Source organism: Pleurodeles waltl, chromosome 9, assembly GCF_031143425.1.
Source record: "Pleurodeles waltl isolate 20211129_DDA chromosome 9, aPleWal1.hap1.20221129, whole genome shotgun sequence".
Lineage (NCBI taxonomy): Eukaryota > Metazoa > Chordata > Amphibia > Caudata > Salamandridae > Pleurodeles > Pleurodeles waltl.
This window is the reverse complement of record NC_090448.1, coordinates 228,343,172-228,359,781: the sequence shown is the minus strand read 5'-3', so window position 1 is coordinate 228,359,781 and position 16,610 is coordinate 228,343,172. Positions and strand designations below refer to the sequence as shown.

At 42.6% G+C, this 16,610-nt stretch overlaps 1 protein-coding gene across 1 annotated transcript in view; it reads left to right on the top strand.

Moving 5' to 3' along the window:
• DNAH1 (dynein axonemal heavy chain 1) overlaps nt 1-16,610 on the top strand; it is an 827,745-nt gene that overhangs the window by 573,368 nt on the left and 237,767 nt on the right. The window contains exons 47-49 of the mRNA XM_069206595.1: nt 1,455-1,633; nt 2,671-2,901; nt 12,437-12,633. Of these exons, the coding sequence (XP_069062696.1) occupies nt 1,455-1,633; nt 2,671-2,901; nt 12,437-12,633 (607 nt within the window). The remainder of the gene's footprint in view (nt 1-1,454; nt 1,634-2,670; nt 2,902-12,436; nt 12,634-16,610) is intronic.

The following is a 16,610-nucleotide window of genomic DNA, read 5'->3' as shown; positions in this document are numbered from 1 at the left end:
TGTGCAGCAGATCTTTGAAGTAGCAATTCGATGGACCTGCTGGAGAAAAGGGTAGCATGCAGAATACAGGGTACATTTGAAGGAGTATGGTGAGTAGTTCTGCAGAGGGACAAAGAGTAGAGGTGATGGACATTAGGAACAGGAAAGGAGGACTTTGCAGGAAGATTTGGGGTGACATGAAGGAGAAAGGGTTATATTGTCCAAATGTGCATAACAGTTCTCATTAAAAGTAATGTGCCTGATAGGGTGACTACATAAAGCAGAGTCATATGGTATGCAAGGGAGGTACTGAAGAGGTGAGTGCTGTGCTGGACTGGAGGGGAGCAGCAGCTTATACATGGGAGGAACTTGAAGCTCAGTAATGGAACTCAGGATATGATATGTGGCAGAGTGACAATCCAGAAAACTGTGGAGCAGAAGGCAGAGAAAGGTGTTGGGTTCAGGAGATGATGACTGTGTGGAGATACAAATATAAAATTACATTGGGGCTGATGTAGAATTTGGAGGACAGTGTACATATTATCATAGCAATTGAGTAAAATACTCTGTCACCCTTACGGCGTATCAGTCTTCCAGATCTAGAGATGGCTGTTGCCCAATTGAACATCTCTTACATTGACAGGAACCACCCTGACAACAGTTTTTATCAATGTATTAAAACTTTGAGGTATGGTTCTCCCAACATGATGGTATCCTCTGTCAAACCTTTAACCTTTTTTTTAATTTTCAATTACAAAATTCCAAAGTGGGATTTTGTTCTTGGAAATAAATAAAAAAATGACTCCCACACCAAATTTTCATGGCCCCTTACCACTAGTTTTATAATGAAAACTGGCCATTTGACCACTCACTCTAAATCAGACAGGCGGTCAAATCGCTAAACCTCCGAGGGCCCTTCCTCCATCAAGCTGTCTGAAGTGTGTGTCAGTGGCTGAGACGGAGTAGCCTCCACCTCTGACATAATGAAATTATGTCCAAATTTAAATGATGTGAGCAGAACTTTGGTGGAGAGAACACTCTTTTCACTCTTTTGCAACAGAGTACCCTCTCTGCCAAACTCTAAATCAGGCCCTAGCTTTGCACAGCATAAGGTTCATTAACATCCTCAATGCAGGTAGTGGAGTGCAAAGGGAAGTATCAGCCAGGCTTAGAGAGGATGCGATGTTTAGAGGAAACTGACATTTTTCTAAATTATCTGATTTTTAAGCTTCTCCTTCACAATCACAGCAGCATACCTAGTCTGTTATTGAGCTGACACGGGAACACTGAGAAGTCTTTCAAAGTCATCCCATTGAAAGTGAATGCAAATTTGTCTCAATGAATCACAGAAAAGCATCTCTTTCATTTTTTAAAACATCTGTGTGCTAAACTTTGAATGATTAACAAAGTGAAATATTGAGTATTGCTTTTTATCTCACCCTATTGGAAATTATGGTGTTTTGATCTGTCTGCAGCTGGCTGCCCCTCTCTTCAGAACTTGAATGAGCCACTTGTAGAAGCCACTATCAACATGTATGCCACTATTACATCACAGCTGCTACCTACACCAGCCAAGTCACATTACACCTTTAACCTTCGTGATTTGTCCAAGGTTTTCCAAGGCATGCTGATGGCTACACCTAGCTCGATGGTGGTGAGTTGCAGCATAAACCTGTCAAAAAGGCAACTGGTAGCTAGAAGGTTATGTGTCACTCTTCTTCATTTTCAGACTTCGATATACTCCTAATATCATCATTGGCTTCCATACTAATGTCTACAGATTTCTAACTCTGAATAATTATCTTATTTTCCTTAACCTGCGCTCTTCCTGTGTTTATGAGAACATTCCCCATACTCTTTTTTTAAAGAGACCCTTAATATTGGGCTGTATATGAACTAAGACCATCTGTCTGATATCCGGTATATCGATAATGTGTCACGGGAGCTATATGTTAGCCTTCCCAACTTTGCACCTTTTTTGCTTTGAACAGAAGATATTTTCATTTTTAGATTCAATTGAAACTTTATTTTTTTCTACGTTTTCTGTTTACTTGTGTCAGACATTCTTTCATTCTTTGTATCGTAGCTTTGTAGTTTACTGACACTAACAGTTTACTTACATCCCCTTTGGTGTATTTACAGATGACCTATTTACTTGATTCTGTCAAGCGCTTCTCTCTCTTTATGTCTCTACAAAATTATTTTACAATGCATGGTTTTTATTTACCCCACCCATGTATTTTTTTGTTCTTGGCTCCCATGGTGCTATTTTAACATCTCTGGAACGAGTTTCACACTTTTTTTTACATCTGCTTCGTCTCTTGTTTCTCCTCTCCGGCCATCATTTAAATTCCATAGCTAAATCATGGCTAATAAAATGATGTAGTACTATCTAGGTAATTAGGCATGAGAGTGACAAATGAAGTATGATGTAGGACAACAAACCCGCTGTACGTTTTTGCATGTTCTTTCACATTCTCATCACCAGCCTTTATCTGGCAGTAATCTACTAAGAACTTTCCTTGATGTGATACAATAATCATGTAGGATAACTGCATCAATAACGGCAGGAATGTGGGGTAATCAGTCAGTCATTCATTGGTTCCTCTAAGGGTATAATATGATGTTATTTCTGGGCATTCTCCTAACTTGAATGAAATGTACCAAATATCTCCTATTTTTTATTTTTAGGATAAGCAGTACTTGCTTAGGCTGTGGTACCACGAGAGCTGCCGTATCTTTAAGGACCGCCTTGTGAATGACGACGATCGCATTTGGTTTGATGAGCTAATGAAGAAGAAGATGCAGGAGTTTGGCACCAAGTTTGAAGAGGTTATTACAGACCAGCCAGTCCTTTATGGGGACTTCATGGCACCCGGTTCTGATGTCAAAACTTATCAGTTCATTGAAGATAAAACAAAAGTAAGGAAGCACATCCTGTTCTATCTTCATGAAAAAATATTTCCCATGCTATTGCTTTACTATCTAATATCTGCTATTCCTCTTTAAATGAGTTCCCAAGATTGTTGAATCTGATGTACATGTCTCCTAAGCTTGGGTATGATGCATACATTCAAAAGATCTGGAACCTTTTTATTCATGTAAATTACAATTGCATATCATTTTTAAATTTTTATATCTATTCCACGGTAGTCAGCCAGGCATATGTATAGTTATGCAAGCTGTACACAAGTACATACATGTTTTATCATCTCCCATGTGTTTTGATGGATGCATCCCCCCTTCAACATATAAAACAATTCAACATCTTTGGGCATGATAACAGTGCTTTGCTTCTTCATCAGAAGACTGAGGTTGACCATACTTTGCCCATACTTGATCATTGAAAACCATTATGTCTACCCATTGAACCACAATATGTCACAAAAGGGGCGGAAATCTTTTAGAATTTAGTCATGTGGTCATATATACGTGCAATCAGTTTTTTATGTGTGTAAATTTACCAAATTTGTACCCACCGGTCATTGATTGGAGAAGTGAGCTCCTGTTTCCAAAACTAGTGCAATGATAATCTAGCTGCCAAATGCCGATGCTTAAGGAGTTTTCCAAAGTGAGTACTGATGGGATATGTGGAGTCCTCCCTCAGGGTCCCCAATATTTTATGATAGGATCTAAAGAAAGTTGACCCCTGTGATTACCACCATATTTGTAATTATCTCTTGACAATAGTCTTGGATTTCCAGAAAGGCCTGCCACATAGGGATCATATCTCCCTATTTCCCACAGCCTTTTCAGCATAATTGTTAATCTTTTTATATTGCAAGTAGACAAACTGGGGTGAAATACCAGCAAATTCATATTTTATTTGAGTTTTCTTTGTAGTAAACACATATTGATGGATGATTTGGTACTCTTGGCCAATGTTTCATCCCTGTTGCCTGCAGGACTGGAACCCATTGATCCCCATTCCAACTAGCTATTTAAGTTGTGGGTTGTATCTATGTAGTTAATTTATAACTATGTGTTATAAGGATTTTCCTTTTTCCATGTCTTATCATGAAACTGGAGTGCAAACTCTGCTTTAGATTGCACATGTCTGTCTCGTGCCCAATATAATAGTTGAGTCAATATAAATCCTGTGTTGGGTTAGAGGTTAAATTTGTCAATATATGTTTTTCGATCTAGTGGAGTTTCATACGTCGCCTAATCTTAACAAGACCCCATCATTCCAACATTGAAAACGAATATCCTAGCTCCCAGAAGGGAAGTCATGGTTGAATCTGATTGGAGTAATGGGGGATGGAAATGTGATTCTATTAATTTTCCAGATAATCCAACAAGGTGTGAGTTGAACTGAGCAGATTGGGCCCATTCAGCCTGTATTATGTGGAAGCTCCCACAAGTAAGACAATGGAATGGGGGAGGGGAATAGTTGGGTATCTGCTAACAGTGATTGGGGTATGATGCCAATCCAACAATCAGCATATTTGAATGGCCCACAGGTAGCTTTCAACATTCAGGAGTCCCATACCCCCCTCAGTTGATTTTCTGTAGAGGGTTAGTCTGAGGACCCTAGGAGTTTTGTGCTTCCAGATGAAGATTATAAGTTTGTTTTGGATATGAGTGATAGTGGATTTAGTGAAAATGATCGGCAGTGTTTGCTCGACTTATAAAAGCATAGTGACAAAGTTCATTTTAACACTAGACACTCGACCCAGTCATAAACCCTCTAGCTTCCCGACATATAAAGATCCATATACAGAACATGTAATTGCATACCATTTAAGGTATGGAAATTGAAGAATTCTATATGCTAGCCAAGATGAGTGCATACATGACCTTTAATGTTGTGGTCTCTTTATTTTCTTATCATCTTACTTCTAATTTCATGTAATTCTTTTGTCAGCTGTCTTATTAGTGACCCATGTTTCCAGGATCCTTGTTTTTCTGGTATGGGAGGAATCCCAAGTTTAATGTGCTTTAGAATACGCCCTGGATTCATTGTAGTGTTGTTTCTGGATAATCTGAATATGATGAACATATTGATAGTGAAAACTTGTTTTTGTAGATAAGTAGCAATCTTTTCTGTGTGGCATTATTTATTAACCAAGCAACGGTAGAGCCTGGTAATATTGAATACAGTCCATGTATTTGATTAACACTTTAATTTAGACTCCTGTCGAGACCTCTTGCATATCTCATACCTAAGGTGTCATTACGCATAAATGCTTCCAAGTATTTTGCAACTTTTCTCCTGTCTCATGGTTTTTCCAAGGAGCTTTGGTATCTTTTGCTCATTACTTGACTTCTCTTTCCAAGAGAAATGAAACTCTATATTTGCCAAGTCACTCCTATTACCAGCCAGATAAGAAAGTACATACAAGTGATTAGAAAATTCATGGTGGAAAATGGCCCTAATAAGCAGATTTACCTTGGGAATCAAACATTGCAAGTCATATTCACCAGGTAATTTCAAATTTTTAAGGAGACCCTCAGGATATAACTCAGCATACTGTAGAAATGCTCTAAACCAATTTTATTACTTGTGAGAACGTAAACCCATCAAAGACCCATACATGTCTGGTGCCTCTATGCTAAAGGCAGACAGTGCGCACTCTGACTGTGCTGACAGAGGGGGGAGGCTCTGCAGTGCCCACAACATGGGCATTGGCTGTGCATGGGCCCCCCGTGGCCTCGTCTCTACCTTTCCACCGACCTTTTCATGGCGGTATCCCCGCCATGAAAAGGACAGTGGAAAGGCAAGTCGTAATCAGCACGGCGGTGCCGACATCGTCACCGCCGTGCTTGAACACAGCTTTTACCGCTGCCAACGCATATGAATCCTCAATCCTGGCAGTAACGATGGTCTTATGGCGGTTTAACTACCAGCATCGTAATCTGGCGGTTGTACCGCCAAGGTTGCGGTGATTGGACCGCCACCGCAGGTACCCAGCCTTAGGACTGCCATACTTAATACGTATTCAGGCCCAACGTCGTAGGTCAAACCTTGGCAGGGGTATGCTCCTGATTGAGAGAGACTTAAGAGAATTACGTTTTACATAGATTGCTGTAAATTCGGACAAATATCATCTTCAGCACAGTCAGGATGAAGGAAATCTGACACCAAGCACTGGGCAGCTTAGGATTTTCAGATGTTAAGCAGTTATATCTGTAACCTGAGGACAGGTATGTCACTTTCAGTTGCTGCACAAATTTCTGAAATGCAGTGCACCCGGTTCATCGCCTGTGGGCACCCTGTACCCACAGAAACCCTTAACTGTTTGGTACCCTACTCTCAGGAAGCTGAGAGGAACAAGTCTTAGTAGTGTGTGTTCCTGTTGAAGAGAGACTGGAAGAAACTACCATGTCTTTGAAAAAATTGCATCAGAGCTGACAAACATCAAGCCCAGCATGTTCTATCGACCTGCCAGTCAATGAATTGTGGGGCTGGGTTGCACCAGAAGATGCCTTGCGAAGTCCGTTCGGACCGCCGCAGATAGGGCGGTTGGACTGCCCATTATGATCGTGGCGGTGCCGCCACGGTCAAACTGTCGACAACGCCAGGCTGCAGCAAGGCTGCAGCCTGGTGGTCCCGGCGGTTGTAATCTGCCAGGGCAGCGCTGCAACAGGTCTGTCCTGGGGATTACGGGTCCCCATCCGCCAGCCTTTGCATGGCAGTAAACACCACCATGAAAAGGCTGGCGGAATGGGGCCATCAGGGGGCCCATAGAGGCCCCTATGTTCCCCATGCACTTGGCATTGGCAGTGCAGGGGCCTTCATGCACAGCCCCATCGTGCATTTCACTGCCCAGATTACGGGCAGTGAAATGCGCGACGGGTGCTGTCGCACCCAATGCGCCACACCATTGCTGCCAGCTCCATTACGAGCCACCATCAATGTTGTGGTGAGTATTCGCCCGCTTGCCCAGCAGAACACTCCTAATATGGCTGGCAAAAGACCTCCATTACTGGTTGCCTTTTGCCTGCAGTGTCTTCAGCGGTCCTGTGAAAGGACCACCAAAGTCGTAATGAGGCCCATAGTGTTTACATCCTCCTTTTAGTTTATTTTTTGTCATTAACATTCTTGCAGCCACAATTTTGTGATCGATCCTATTGCATGATTGTATATCCTTTATTCCATAGAAAACATACCCCTTTTTCATATTACCAGACTCAAGACATTCACAGCAACATTTCCTTGGTTAGAGCTCTCTGAACTCTGCAAGATGCACTAAAATATTGAGAAAAATTGTTTAAAAAAAGTGAAACTATCTACACATTGCTCATAATGTCTTCAGGCTACATTGAAATATGTATGTGAGGTTTACACCTATGCACAAAACATATAGCTTGTATTGGTGACCAAAGAGATTAAAGAGGTACTTAACTTCCTAGCAGCAATTTTTTAAAGAAACCTTCTGACACATCACTGCTAACGCAGCCTGGCAGTGTAAGGGTTAAAGGCATGTCAGTGATTTGAAAGAAATTCTAAATTAATATTCAGTATTAGTCTTATGGTTGATATAACTGTTGATGCAGAAAGGTGTTACATGCTTAGAGTCACATCATGAGGTTCCTGGAGATTGTTCAGGCAATTACCCCGTAGGCTCACCCAGAATGTACCTATATTAGGGGCATGGGGAGCATTGAGAGGCAGAATTACAGTGCATAATGAACTGTGCTGATAGGTTAGCCTTACGAATCACCAGCAGAATTGGTCATTCTTCACCAATTCCCCTGGAAGTATCTCATTTTTCCCCGAAATTTTACGTGGACCTTGCAACTCTTTCAAGCAGCCAAAATGTCTGGTTAAAATGCACGGGCTTTTCAGACCTACCACATATCTCATAATTCCACTATGGTGGGTTGCTCCTGTTACTGGGCTCATCAGGGTTAAGAAGCCAATAAAGTGACTGTGCCCTTTTGTCTAAAATATTTGTAATGCAACACAAAAAGAAGATGGATGGAATGCTGAACAATGTCAGCCATTCACCCCCAGTTGCAGATCTGGGTTAAATCTTTTGTGTTTTATGCTTACCGTGCCACCACAATTTGGACCCAGCCATATGCAAATCAGTCTTGACCCTGCTCCCCCTGGGAACAGCCCAGAGCAAACTGCCCGGCCAGGTCTCCCTCGACAGCAAACAAACACCCTGGAACTGGTTTTGGGGTATCACCCCTCATCAGCAAGGCTTGCATGAATCCAGTGGCACAGTGAGCATGGGACTCAAGTCTGCCCATACCCTTCCCACTTAGGGCAACTGTAGCCACATAAAAAGACAACTGTATCCAGGATCTCTTATCACCCAAAAGACCAATGGTAAACAACTGTTTTCTCAACTGCTGTGTCCTTATCCTTTGAACGTGTACCGCACAGACTCTGCTCTCTGGCACCAGAACATGTTGCACCATGGTACCAAGTGTCACTGGCGGTGAGGCCAGTGCTGTCTGGTGTCAGCCTGACAGTGCAACCACGTGACATTAAATACGAACAGTCACACTTAATTCTTTAACTCAGAAGGTATCTTCTGTAACTATGACCTTGAGATTTAGAAAAATGTTATAATGAGGGTTACACACAGTAAGCAGGTAGCCAGGAGAGATGTTTTAGTGAATAACTTGCTGGAATCAGTAGCAGAGCCCCTGTCAAAGAAGGCTGATACATGATGTCAGACGTGTCAACTCAGATAGCACAATGAGTTAAGCTGGCATGGGTACAAGTATGCTGAAAGCTCAAGGCATTGGGCTTTTCAGATGTGTGTATGGCTGGGCACAGGCATCCAATGACAATGATTCATCCTGATGAAAAAGCGGGTTGCCACAAATGTGAGATGTTTATATGAATGGTAAACTCTTGGAAGTGTGAAAGAACACCTGTACAGGGCCTACTCTGTTTGATAGGATAGCAAATGCAGCTAGAAACCTTTGGGACAGTTTCTATGATATGCCTCAAAATTAGCTTGCTGCAGTTAAAGTGAATTTGACACAGGAACTTGTGCCTCATAAAGAAATGTAATGCAATTTTACTAGAAGGGTTCCACAGGTGCATATATCAAAACCTTGTTCTTACATTTGCCCTGTTATGGTGTATCTGTGAGAAGGTGCTGGAGCAAGGAGACAGAGGTTATCTCAGGAACAGCAACCACAAATCAAAATAAAACAATAACTACGCAGCACGATACAACAAAAAGAGCAAAGAGCAGATCTAGACATTTTTAAGCCTAGCACAGATACCAGAAAAGCATTTCCATGATGTGAACTCAGCGAGTGGATCCTCCTAGTCAGTTAGTTTAGAGTGATGGTCTTCCACAGGAGCTTCAGCATTGGAAATAGACAGATCACTAAGGATGGTCAAGGGAAGTAACACAGATCCAATGTAGGGATATTGGGGTGTTTGTGAATGCGTTTTAGTATTCCTCAGATCATATGTTTTTCTACACTGTTGTGCATGCTGCAGCAGCAGAGCAGTGCATACTCTTTCTTTAAAATGCAAAGATATATTTCTAAATATGTTTTTTTCTTATACAAGTAAAAATATATCAGTTTAACATTTTTAAAAGAAAACAAGATACATTTCACAATACCCCCTGCACCAAAATACAGTACCACAATAGTGTAATATTAATGTTAATGTGTTCCCCCGCTTGAACCTAAGAGGTATAATCTACTCTTTTATATTTAACAGCAGTACGAAAGTTTTGCTTGGGTTATTGTAGGTTTTAAATTACCATTGATAAGGGAGTACCATATCTCGCCCCATAGGTCTGTTGTTGTATATTATTCTACCATATTGGACCGCGAGGTTGGGATGGTGTTACTTCATCAGGACCCATGTTTGTAATCAAAGTGATCATACATCTTTGGTCCTTTCCAGCTCTCTCATCTCTACTGCTCCTTAAGACGTACTTCTTCAGTAATGCCCACTCATTGGTATCTTTTAGCCATGCATCTATACCAGGACCACATGAGGCCAGTCATCCCATAGCTGTGCACATTTTGCCAATACCAAAACTGAAATATCGAATATAGACAACAAAGAGACTCCTATCTGAAAGACTATATAGACATTATTAGAGATTTCTAAATTAGCACTAATATTCTACAAGAGGGATATACTGATTTATATTTAATTGATACATTTGTGATTGTAAAAATTGAGGGACAACCATGTGAAATTTTAGTTGTATTATATTACAAAACTTCTAATTGTAGATTGAGTTTCCCTGTGTTAAAATATTATCTTGTGGGTCTTTGCAAAGTTAAATTAGCCTTTTTACAGGAATGAGGAATACAAAAAAAGTGATTGATGGAATTACTCAGGCAGCATCCCAGTCCATCGTTATTGTGCCCACCATGGAAGCTCAGATTAGACCCAGCCACATGCTAATCAGCCCTGTTCCTGCTTAAATATAAACACTGCAGTCCACATCGCCAAGCAGGGTTCTTTCCAAACCAAACATAAGTTACATAGGGCTTGTCTTGGCCTAGTTGTGCCCCCTCAATCGGATGAAGCAACATTACCTACCTTCTTTGAAGGCTTTCTGGTGTTTAAACATAATATAAAAAGTATCTATAGTTTTATTAACATTGGTCTTGAGTTACTTCTTGAGTGTGTGCCTCATTCATTGACTCTGTGTGCTCAACAAAAGCTTAGCACCACCCTCTGATCAGCCTAAACTGCTCACCCACACTACCACAAAATAGAGCATATGTGATTATTACCTTTAACCCCTGTAAACCAATAAGGGTCATCTAGACTATCTGCATAGTGACCCCTTCAATTGGTACACTACATAGATAGCCAGCTTCCTACACTGCTCAGTTGACACAAAAAGCAGAACACCTGACTCCAACAAGGCCCAGTTTACCGCAAAGGTCTGGACCTGTCAGGACCCTTGGATAGAGAGATATGCAGTGTCTATGAGACCTGCATGAGGACTTGGGGCTCCAGGATTGACAAGAAGTGGCATCCTAGATGTTGGAGAAAAGTGTGACTTCGACATGTTTCTACCTCTAAAGGACTGGGACAAGGTGCTTTTGCTTGACCTACAATATCACACCTAAGGTGGGCTAGAAAACCAGGTTCCTACTACTCAGAGCATTTTACCACCCTGAAAATGGATTCCGCAGGACCTCAAAATGTAGGTATTTGCCCAGTTACAACATCCAGCTTTTCCCAACTACAGTTTTTTGGGGACCGAAAAGGTGACTGAGGCAGCAAATCCATCCCCGTGACTCAGCGATCTAGATGGCTATGAATACTAGCTTTGTCCTTCTCTGAGCTTTTGGTACCAAAACAAAGGTCTTTAGTGGGAGCTTGATGCTGACAAAGCTGACTTTGAGGATCCATTGCTGCCTCAGTTTTGGACCTTGCCCTGCAGAAGGATTTTGGCTTGCAGTTCAGAGACTTTACCCACAATGACCTGCTTAGTGTTTCTGGTTTTCACTACATTACGATCAGCCTAAAATCATGATTAGCTCTTGTTAATCTAAGAAATGTTGTTTTTCAAAGGCATTATACTTTGTATAGGCTTTTTTGCCTTAAAACTTTGTAAATGATCTCTGTTTCCCCTTATCCAATCATATTTTTTTATCCTTAAGAATGTTTCACTCTTTTCCTAAGTTTTTGGGGGTTTTATTTTGTTGTGTTCTTTACTTATGACAATGTTGGTACTGCTTCAAGACCACTGCCTTTTTCTAGGGAATTGTTATCTGATTGTGCTAGGCTACCAGAGACTGAGCTTGTTAGGCCTTACTACAAGCTCTGAGAATTGTGGTAAGGCCTAACAAGGGTATATTCATTAAGTGGATAAGGCACCTCCCCTCCCAAAGTCATTTGTGGGTCACGCACTTTAGGACAACTGAGAATAAAGTCAGAAGAGTGAGAAACTAGGTTACACTTAATCACAGCATAGCAGAGCAGGGGTTTTCAAGAATATCAAGATGACCTGTGTCACCAGACGTTTTATGTGTTCTGCGACTAAAATCATACACTCATGGCAAGATAAGCACGTTGTGATACTGCAGGAGCCTCACAACCTAAAGGTCCATTTGTATTTTTTTTTATGATTGTTGGCCTCACTCACCATTATTTTCAAATGTTAGTTTGTTTTCTCCTGGGAATTGAGAATTATTTTAAAACTGAGATCCAAGGGAGGTTGGATGGAGTTGGATTAGGTTATTTTTCTATTTGAGCTCCCCTTTCGGTCTCCTGAATGTTAATGGTTCTGCCCCACTGGTCCAACTGGCATTATGGTTATTACTGTTGATGTCTGTTTTAAGTGGTCAGTGCAATTCTAACAATCTCGCTTGGATAATGCATAGAACACTTTGTGATCTATGTTTTACTTAGAGATTTTCACAGTAGTTCAACAAGTCTCCTGAGCATGGACAGAAGAGAGACTCTCCCATGTATGTTGGAGGTTTGGTCAAAGTTCTGTCAAATTCCCTTATACGGGTCTCTGGTGTTTTATTATTTATGTCTTGTTGTCTTCAGATGGTGCGTGTAATTGAAGACTACATGGAGGATTATAATCAAATCAACACAAGCAAGATGAAGCTCGTACTCTTCATGGATGCCATTCAGCATATTTGCCGAATCAGCCGGATCCTGCGACAGCCAATGGGCAATGCCTTGCTTCTGGGCGTTGGTGGCAGTGGACGACAGTCTCTTACTAAATTAGCCACACATATGTGAGTACTTACTGTACTATTCAAATAGCTACTACTATATCCAAATGTATATGTTACGTCTGTCTTTAAGCAGTTAAAGTTTTTAAAGTTATATTTACTACTGCTGACTTACATCACATCACTCTCAGTATAATCCCCAACTGTTCACTTACTTCTTGTCATCCTCCCCTGCTTTTTTTGCAGCTCACTTCTACTTCCTCTCCTGCCAGATTATCGCTTCCAATTATCCATGATAATGCTTTTCCCCCTGCCATTTTCCTCCTCCGCCTTACTACTGTACAATGTCCTTGATTAATTCAGGATTTTTTAACACACTTGATATAAGCCTTATATACTTTTTACAGAACTAGTAAAGTACAGGAAGATTGTATCGAGGGAAAGGCCCCTATTGATATCAATACATTTTAATTAACTATGGTGGGAGTCTAGGGGGGTGGGTGGGTGTTATAGCCCTTGACAATATTTACAGAACAATACATAGACATTAGTTTTACTGCACTTTAGGGCGTACTACTTTTTCACAACTAGATATGTTTAATGGAAACTTACTAAGGGGGACTTCGGTGATTGTTTTCTTACCCAATATGTTTTAGTAATGTTTACCAGACATAAACATAGTTGTGGACTTGTCAAACACCATTTGCTCAGTAGTTGGCAACAATGTACATTTAACAAATATATTTATAAAATAAAGACATATTTTAGATATCATTAGAAGGAATTGCGATGAAGGAATTTGGGCCAATCTCCTTAAAGCTACTAAAAGGAACAATAATTTAGCCTTTTAGCATATTGTGGCACGTGGGAGCTGCCATGGCTTTAGCTCTACTGATCATTACGTACAGCCCCATATTTTTCTAATCTTTATTCAAATGACAGTAGCAAAATTACTACATATGACATTGCTCTGTCTACTTGTCCCTTAATTTCGACCTTAGGTTCTGACACTGTTTTTTTCATTGTCTGATATGTTAAAAGCAATTGGAACTGTAAAACACAGGGACCGCCCGGGCACAGACAAAATCCCTGGAGGTCTAAATAGATCAGAGATGGATGTAGGGGGGGCATATATACATTTGTTGTCTAATGCAATACTCCTAGGTGTTGATAACCAAGATACTTTTTGAGGGGCGGACATTATACCTTTCTTTAAGAAATGTGATGAGAGTGTACCAATAAATTATAGTCCAACTACTCTGATTGAAAGGAAACACAGGTTTTGTCACATTACTAAGTGGATTTGGGAACAAAATTAGTACAATGGATCAGTGTAGGAAGCTTGCCTGGTGTGTGGTGGGTACCTAAGGTGCTTACACCTTATACCAGGTCCAGGTATCCCGTATTAGTGTAGTGTAAGCAGTGTCTAGAAGCCAGGCTCTCTAGAGGTAGAGGTGGATGAGCAGCCAAGGCCTATCTAGGAGACATGCAAAGCTTATGCAATACCACTGTAGTCACACAGCACTTACACACATGAAAGAAAAGCTACTTTATTTTAGTGACACAATACCAAAAAGTACTAGAAAGGCAACCCTCCAATAAGAGGTAGGTAGCACACTGGATATGTATACTAGTAACCAGCAATAGGCATAGAAAGTGATAGAAAACAGTGTAAATACAGATAGACAATAGTGACCCTAGGGGAAGCCCAAACCATATACTGAAAAAGTGGAATGCGAACACAGGGCCCCACCTAGGTAAGTGGAATGTGTAGATGGGAGCTGGGGGCACTAGGAAACACCAAAGGTAAGTACCACAGTGCACCCTAGTGACCAGTAGGAAAGAAGTAAATTACTAGATTTCCCCTAAACCACCCAAAAGGAAGGAAAAGAAGAAAATCCAACACACAGATGAGACTGCAAGAAACCAGCGGTGGATTCTTAAAGAGGAAGACTTGTGGAAGAAGGAGACCAAGTCCAGAAGTCACAGAAGAGTCCAGGGGGAGCAGGAGCTGCTACCTATCCAGCTGTGGATGCAGGAGTTAGTCGACAGTAGGACAAAGACAGTCAGGAATGCAGTCCTCGAGCAGGTGAAGAGTTCCTGAAGGATGCAGTCGACATCCCACACCGGATGAATTATTTCAGTCGGTCAGTGGCATGTAAAAGCCCCCCATCAAGCCTTGGCAAAGGCAGTAGTCGCTGGGAAGCAAAAGTGGAGCTTCAGGGGACCAGCAAGGCCAAGGAGGACTCAGCCCATAGGGGGGAGTCCTAGGGGTACCCTCAGCAAGGCAGAGAGTCCAAAGCAGAAGAGGCAGACCCCACAGGAGACCCACTGGACGAGGAACCAGGAGTCAGAGAGGAGCCCACGAATCACTACTGGACAAGGGTCCCACAATGCAGGAGAAGCACCCAGAAGGCTGTGGGTTGCAGGAAGGAGTGCTGGGGGCTGCAATGACAGGCCTGCAGAACACTTAGCATGGGCTCCCCACGGGTGGCATAATACATGCTGCAGCCCATGGGGATCCCCTGGTGCCTCAATGCCCTTGGTACCTTGGCACCATATACCAGGGACTTACATGGGGGCACCAGTATGCCAAATGTGGGGTGAAAGTACCTAAGTTACCAAGAGCCTGAAGAACCCTTGGAGTAGTTGTCAAGAAGCCTTGGCAGCTGCAAGAGACTTGGTGCATGGGCGTACTGTCCTGCATGGGAAGGCAAGGGCTTAGCTCCACCAAAGTTGGGCAGCTGGCAAAGAGGACTACTCCGGATCACCACCCATGATGCAGGATCCACACAGCTCAGGATGAGAGGAGATTCACGAGGCCGGTCCTCGTTGCAGTTGGTTCCTGCGGATGCAGGGGAGTGACTCCTTCACTCCAAGGGAGATTCCTTCTTCCTTCTTGTGCAGACTGAAGACTTGCCGCAGTCAGAGGATGCACAACTGGGGAAATGTTGCAGAAGCTGGAAGGAGACGTGGAAACAATGTTGCAAGACGAGTCTTGGTTGTGGATGCAGATTATTGGTTCCTGAAGGGTCCAGTCGTGGTTCCAGTGGCTAGAAGTCAAAGTAGAGGTTGTAGAGGAGTCCTGCTGGAATCTTGAAAGCCGAATCTGAGGACCCACCCAAGAGAGAGACCCTAAAGAGCCTTGAAAGGGGGATTGGTCACCTAGCCAGGTGGCCACCTATCAGGAGGGGGCTCTGATGTCACTTGCCTGACATGACCACTCAGATGCTCCCAGAGGTCCCTACCAACCTTGGATTTAAGATGGCAAAACCCAGGGACCCTCTGGAGGAGCTCTGGGCACCACCCTTGGGATGGTGATGGACAGGTTGGTGGTCACTCCCCTTTCCATTGTCCTGTTTCACCCTAGGACAGGGAGCAATGTGCCCTTCAAAGCATACCAGTGGCTTGGGGAGGCTACCCCTCCCAAGCCATGTAACACTTATTTCCAAAGGAAAAGGGTGTTACCCTCTCTCCCAAAGGAAATCCTTGTTCTGTCTTCCTGGGCTTGAGCTGTTCAAGCAGCAGGAGGGAGAAACCTGTCTAAGAGGTGGCAGCAGCTTGGGCTGTCCAGAAAACCCCAGAAGGCTGGTAGGAACAATGCTGGGGGGCCTCTAAGGAGCCCACAGAGTGCATGGAATCATACTTCTAATACTGGCAACAGTATTGGGGTATGATTCTGACATGTTTTATACCAAACATGCCTAGGTTCGGAGTTTCCATTATGTAGCTGGACATAAGTTGTGACCTATGTCCAGTACAGGCATAAAATGGCATCCCCGCAATCACGAAGTCCATGAAAATGGAACTGGAATTTGTGGGGGCACCTCTGCTAGTACAGGGGTGCCCTCACACACAGGTACTTGCACCCTGGGCTAGAAGGGCCTGCCATGGGGTGACTTACAGTGACCTGGTGCAGTGACCTGTATTGAAAAAGGGTGCATGCACCCTTTCATGCAGGCTGCAATGGCAGGCCTGCAGAACACTTTGCATTGGCTCCCCACGGGTGACATAAAACATACTGCAGCCCATGGGGATCT